General features: G+C 32.2%; 1 protein-coding gene across 2 annotated transcripts; it reads right to left on the reverse strand.

Annotated features, from left to right (window-relative positions):
- Window positions 1-4,736: 4,736 nt before the first annotated feature.
- On the reverse strand, window positions 4,737-6,874 carry LOC136205744 (universal stress protein A-like protein). 2 transcript variants are annotated; one of them, XM_065996490.1, is made up of 4 exons: window positions 6,670-6,874; window positions 6,480-6,562; window positions 5,081-5,199; window positions 4,737-4,994 (listed from the first exon to the last, which is right to left on the reverse strand). In XM_065996490.1, the coding sequence occupies exons 1-4, from the start codon at window positions 6,845-6,847 to the stop codon at window positions 4,895-4,897; spliced, it is 480 nt and encodes a 159-aa protein (XP_065852562.1). In that variant the 5' UTR covers window positions 6,848-6,874; the 3' UTR covers window positions 4,737-4,894. The 2 variants fall into 2 exon arrangements, with proteins under 2 accessions (XP_065852562.1, XP_065852561.1); XM_065996489.1 differs by having other exon boundaries at window positions 6,480-6,583.

A 6,874-nucleotide genomic window follows, 5' to 3' on the forward strand; every position in this document is an offset into this window, starting at 1 on the left:
ACCAAATAATATACTCCCTCCGGTCCACAATAGAAGTCTTTTAAGGTTAATGCACACTAATTAAGAAATGCAATTAATTTTAAGTAAAAGACTTTGTTACCTTTGTAATAATTGCATCCACTAGTAACTTTATCTATCCCAAGATAAAAAGTCAATTCAAATAGGGGTATATTTGGTAAAAGTAAATTAATGTACATAGATTTAAGCAAAATGTTATGTATTATGAAACAAAAAAAACTCTCTAGAAAGACTTCTATTATGGACCGAAGGGAGTATCATTCAATTATAAATTTGATTTGAATTTCAGTTCGATTCCGACAACATTATGTATTAGGCCAGAAGAGGGAGTAACAATGTAGTTAAATTTGTATAAATCACCATTTAATATAAATTCAAAAACATTAATTTAAAAAAAAAATAGGGACTACAATATTAATAATATTATAGTTGAGGGATGTGTTATAACTTAATTGAATGGAAAATGACATTTTTGAAGAGCACGAAATGTACATTAGAAATCCAAAGGATAATTACAAAATTAATTATAAAGTAATATGGGATTAGGCGATTTTAGAGAGAGAAAGTGGAAGAAAAATAAACAAAAAAAACGCGTAGCTGGGTGAGAAGATTGAGAAAGGAAGGTCAGAGGAAGTTGCAGACAAAATTTCTGGGTAACCGCGTTTAATGGTGACGGCCATTGAAGGGGACTCCGAGAGAGAGAGAGAAGCCATAAATAAATGCTTTTCTTATATAAAAATGCATTAATTGAATTTGAATTTCAATTAAATCTTGTATTGAATTCAACTTCGTTTTCAAAATTCAATTCTTTTTTCAGTGTGTGTTTGGTGATGATATAACTTCGTTTTTTGTTTTTCTGTTTTTTTTTTCCTTTCGTGTTTTTTCCGCGATTTTCGCATTTTTTTACTTTTTCGTATTATTCACAATTTTTCAAGTTTTTTTGTATTTTTTTTTATGTTTTCGTGTTTTCTCGCGTTTTTGTATTTTATTTGCGTTTTTCGCATTTTTATATTTATCACGTTTTTGTATTTTTTTGTTTTAGCATTTTTTGCGTTTTTGTATTTTTCACGTTTTTGTATTTTTCGTATTTTGTCACTTTTTCGTGTTATTCCTCGTGTTATTGCTATTTTGTATTTTTTCCCGTGTTTGTATTTTTCGCGTTTTCATGGTTATCACGTTTGTTCACATTTTCATGTTTTCCGCATTTTTTTTTTGCATATTTTCGTGTTTGGTAACATTTTCACATTATTTACATTTTTCTTATTTCATGTTTTTCGTATTTTTACATTTTTTTAATGTTTTCCCTATTTTTTCCATTTTTGGATCAGTTTTCGGGACGTGTTAGTTTTAATCTTAAACTAACAAAGATGTTCTTCTCAAGCTAAACTTGAAGGAGTTGATCCCGGGTTTTACGGACTAAACCATAGAAATAATGAAATTCCTTATTGTTGAAGGTTAAAACTTTAACAAAAACTTCATAAAGGAGATTATATAATTTGTATTGATAAAAAGTTAATTGATTAAGAAAGACATGAATTTATATCATCTCAAAACCCTAAAGAACAAATTACATAAAAGCTTAACTTACATAATTAATTAAAGGGTAAAAAGTGACATGGTTGTGAATATGGAGTGACATGTGTTGTAATTAAGAAGTGACATGTGTTGTAATAAGGAGAAAGCTCGAGTAAAGAGCAAGGTTGATTCACAAGGCTTTTTAAAGGAGCCCACACGGAGCGTGGAAAAAGTCACTCGGAGCGTGACTTAAGTCACGCGGAGCGTGGGTTAGCGGCTGATCCAATGAGTGCAACTCCCCCCGGATCAAATCATACTCCACGCGGAGCGTCACTTAAGTGACTCGGAGCGTGAGACTGTTTTTGGCCCCTTTACTTGTTTGATTGTCTGTGCTTGGTTCCTCCTCCGACTTTCCTCGTCCGAACTCGATCCTCAAAGGAAATACTCCGCATCAGATTTGAGAAATTCGCTAGAGGAAAAGATTAGGGATTTCATGAAGGATAATTTTGTAAATTATAAAAGTATAGTATGAGGAAAAACATATTTATGAGTTAAAATGAATAATGACTGATAAAGTATATGAAGTTGGCTCATCAGGCCCACCAAAGCATAACTAATGCCCAGACCCATCTAGAGAAGCCTATAAATATGCACACAATGATCGACAGAGGTGCATGATTTTTCCATCATGCACTTCGAATATATGCTTATGACCCCCACCTAGAATTACTAACTGTCTTGATCGGCGGAGTATCTTCAAGGACCGATTCTCTCACAGAGACGACATTTGCAGCATCGAGCATCTCGAAAGGACACCGAGTACAAACAGAATACCATCCCGGCCACTGTAGTTCGACACCTAATTAATGACTATTCCACAAAAATAAGGAATACAGATTTCATGGAATACCTATTCCATAAAAAAATCTCAACCAAATGTAGAAATAGTCATTCTTTAGGAATAGCTATTATATTCCCTCTCCGTTCCGCGAACCAAACAAGTGGTTAATTTCAGACATTAGTCAAAAACTCAAATATTGTATTTATTTGTAGCAATTGCATATCAGTTGATTCGAAAAACTAGAATTTTGCTTTATTTTTTTGTGATTTCATAATAATTTAAGATGGAATGTTTTTAAGCTGTTATTTATTTATTTTAAAAAATTGTCCAGCATTTGCAAAACGCGTGATAAGAATCCGGACAAAATTGGACACCATAAAACGCTATGGGTCTCTTTTTTCAATATGAAATTCTTAATAACTCGCATTGAGAGAAACAATATTTAGATCCAACTGTATATCACATGCCACGTCTATCCATATGATACTTTACGTTATTGGTTACTCAACTTCAATTTGTCAAATAAAATCACTCAACTTTGAATTTTGTCTCAATTAGGTCATTCCGTCGATTCTATTGGTTAAAAGACATCAAAATAATGACATGGTTGACACGTCAATATGAGTTAACTCAGATCTTTGACCGAAACGAAACATGACAGTCACGTGTTGGTTATTTTTATGAAAAAAACTAAATTTTATGTTTTTTTCATAAAAATAACCGACACGTGATAGTCATGTGGCGTATATGTGGATGTCATATATCATTTCGGGTAGAAATCTGAATTGACTCATGCCGATGTGTCACTTATATCATTATTTTGATGCTTTTTAATCACTGAAATCGTCAGAATGACCTAATTGAGACAAAACTCAAAATTGATTAATTTTATTAATATGATTTAAAATTGATTGACCATTTTAAGACAATCAATCGGGTAGAGAACATAATAACCTAATTAAGTTCAGTTATCAGTTATCAGTTATCGATGGATGTATTAGTTTGTCACTATATTCAAATGAAAATAACAACATGCTAAAATTTTAATCTCAAACATATATAAATCGCCTAATACATCACCAGTTCTCTGAACTTGTCTATAATAGTAGATTGGTTCCCTGAACTTTGCAAGTGTCTCACCAGATCCCTAAACTTATTTCGTATCACCAGCTCCCTAAACTTGTCCATAAAAAATTATTAGCTCCTTGAACTTTACAAATGTCTCACCAGCTCCCTAAATTTGCTTATTCCGTAACAGCTAAATAAAAAATAATAATACTAACTCGGATTAAGGTGTAAAAATACCCCTAACGTTTTGGGTCATGAGTAATTTTACCCTTAACGTCTAAAATGGTGCAATTTTTACCCATAACATTAGTAGCCAAGAGTGTTTAGATAATATAGAATATAATATAGTGCTTTTAGTATTAAAGAGTGTTTGATTACCTACTTTTCACTTTCTGTTTGCGTTTTCACTTTAAACGATAGAGTTTTAGATGTTTGGTTAGACACCTTCTGTTTATTTTTAGAGCTGAAAAGTAGCTTTTTTACAAAAGTAAAGAATCTATGCTTTTTATTATAAAAGTAGCATTTTCAAAAGGCAAACGACAAACAGGAACAATAAACAGCAAACTGGAACATCAAACAGCAAGTAGCCAAACAGACCCTAGTTAGCAGGAACAGTAAACAGCAAACTGGAAGTAACCAAACAGACCCTAGTTAGAGACAAACAGGAACAGTAAACAGCAAACTGAAACATTAAACAGTAAATAGCCAAATGACTCTTAAAATAGTTGGGGCGGAGTCAGGAACGGCTGTGGTGAAAAACTCCAAAGAAAGAAAGGGTTATTTGGAGCTCCGCCCTCTCTGTCTGCTACAGCTGAACTCATAGCTGAACTCCCCAACTGATAGACTAAACTTGCATAAAGAAAGATGGTCTTCTATATTCCGGTCTTCAATATTTTTTTCAATTCGTAACAAAATGGTCTTCTATATTCCTTTTCAATTCACTTTAATAAAAATGACACCGTTTTCATTAGGATGAAATAAAAAAAAAAATTAAATGAACAGATTAGTCCAATCATTAGACTTTAAAAAATTAAAGTAATAAAAAGCCTTTCTTAAACAATTAATTATGTACAAAAGTAGAAAATAACGAATAAAAGTTTTAGATGCCTTCTATATTTATTTTATTTTTAATAAAGTAAATTTTACTTTATTTTTTCTACCATCGGATGAGCTTGCTTTGTCAAAGTTCATTACCATCCAATAGTGAAAAAAATAAAGTAAGACTTATTTTGTTTAAGCATAGCCTAACCCAAAGTTTTATTCCATAATTTAAAAAATTTAAACTCCAAACCAATTCTATAAATAATAAATAAAATTTAAAACAGAGAATACATTAAATTACCGAACTATACACGTAGTTACAAAGTTTTCTTTATTTATAAATCCACACTATGTAAACAGACCATTTTAAAACATTTACACTCTAAATTCTGTAAACAATCTCCATTAAAACTACTTGGTAAGTAGCTCCTTTGGATTTGGTGGCCTGACGATGAGAATAGGACATTTTGCATGATGAGAACAGTAATCACTTACACTCCCTAAGAAAGCCCTACAAACATATATAATAATCGAAATTAAGCACAAATATAACTGTAATAATAAGAGAGTGGGCTAATAACAGAAACTCAAACAAACCTCTTAATTTTGCCAAGGCCGCGACTGCCAACAACAAGGAGATCAAAGTGTGCTTTCTCAGTAAATTCACAAATAATGTCTTTTGCATCTCCTTCAATAACCACAGTTTCTGCTTTCACCTGTGTTCAAATAACGAATTAAATTACAGACAAATCAAACATGGAAATTTGTTAATTAACTTCAGTCAGGGCGGAGCCAGGGAGCCAGGGGACCGGACCCCTTCGGCCGTTGGAACCACCATAGCCACGAGTAGTTAAGATTGTGGTGATTCCGGCCCCTCTATTTTTGAAAAATTTAGCTCAGGTACTATATTAGTATCCAAAATTGGCTCAGCTTTGACTCAAGTCCCGTTGAGTCCTTTCTAAATCCAAAACTTCAATTTTTTTTAACCTGTTAGGCCTAAATCTAAATTTCTAATTTTTTCACCTATTAAGCCATTTCTAAATCTAATTTTTTCTATTAGACACTGATCTAGCAAAATTTTTTTTTTACACACTACGTGTAAAATCAGCCCCCAACCGAGCAATCATGTATTCGCCACTGACTTTAGTTCAGTGGCATTGTAAACGAGTCAGTTCAGTAGCATTGTAAATGGGGTGAGACGGTACGAGGATTGCATTAACCATCCCCTATCACTGGTCTATCGAGAATTCCCTATCCCCATCCCCAAATTATAAATGGAGTGAATTTGGCCACCATCTTTGCCCCGAGGAGAATCGCGGAGAATCTCCATCCCGCGGGGAATAGATTTCGTATGGAAAATCATTGGGCCACCACCCAAGTATCCAAAGAAAGCAAGGTTGATCTGTGATTAAGGATATCTTCGTCAAAAAAAACAAGTCATGGGTAAGTCAGGAAACTTACCCTATCTAAGTTTTTGATATTTTTTTCTTATAAAATACCAATTTGTAGTTTATAATTAAAATTATAAACGTAGTACTATTTAAAGAATATATAAAATCATAATCTACATAAAAAAATTAACTAAATAATTATAAATAAAAATTCAAAGCATAAAATAAAAATAAAATTCAAAACATACAATAAAAACAAGTCCAAAATAAATTAATAATATATATTTTAGTCGAGAATCCGTTAGAAACATTCGAGGACGGAGATGGGGATGAGATAAAACACTTATAACCATTCCATCTCTGTTATACCAACCATTCTCGTCCAATAGAGATTCCAAACAGAAATTTCCCGTCTCCATTGAATGGGATCTCCAACAAAAATAGAGAATCCCAACTAATTAACAATCCTAATTATAATTATAATTATTTATTATTAATATTTTTATAAAAAATTTATTTTAATTATTACTATTTTAAAAAATTATATTATTATTTCAGTAGAATTCAAGTTTACTTAATTAATTTCAGTAGTAAAAAGAACAGACCATCTTGTCATTGCACATGTTTAGTGCACGGGACAGCAAAGCTGCAGAAGCCTCTTGCTGAGCTTTCCTCACCGATTCCACTACTGCGATTGGGACATAAAAACCTGGATTATTAATTTATATTAATAATAAAGCTATGAAATTGTTGAAACAAAAAGAACATAAAATTATAAGATTTATTAATTATTACCAGTAACACTAGCAGCTCCACCAAGAGCGATGGGGTTAAAAGGATCCTGAACATGAAGCAGAGTGATCAAACCACTAAATTTAAGGTTGTCAAGTGTCCATTGAAGAGCATAGAAGCTTCCTTCACTTTCATCTATTGCAACCATCACTTTCATCTTCTTCTCACCAGTTTCCTCCATCTCTATCTAATTAATTAGCCCTTATTT

This window comes from Euphorbia lathyris, chromosome 9, assembly GCF_963576675.1.
Source record: "Euphorbia lathyris chromosome 9, ddEupLath1.1, whole genome shotgun sequence".
Classification (NCBI taxonomy): domain Eukaryota; kingdom Viridiplantae; phylum Streptophyta; class Magnoliopsida; order Malpighiales; family Euphorbiaceae; genus Euphorbia; species Euphorbia lathyris.

Excerpts from the sequence above, each read along its gene's own strand:
- LOC136205744 (XM_065996489.1), bottom strand. The coding sequence starts at position 6,847 with ATGGAGGAAACTGGTGAGAAGAAGATGAAAGTGATGGTTGCAATAGAT. Across the intron at positions 6,584-6,669 it reads TGGAGCTGCTAGTGTTACTG|GTTTTTATGTCCCAATCGCA; the intron begins GTAATAATTAAT and ends TTAATAATCCAG. Across the intron at positions 4,995-5,080 it reads GGCCTTGGCAAAATTAAGAG|GGCTTTCTTAGGGAGTGTAA; the intron begins GTTTGTTTGAGT and ends ATATGTTTGTAG.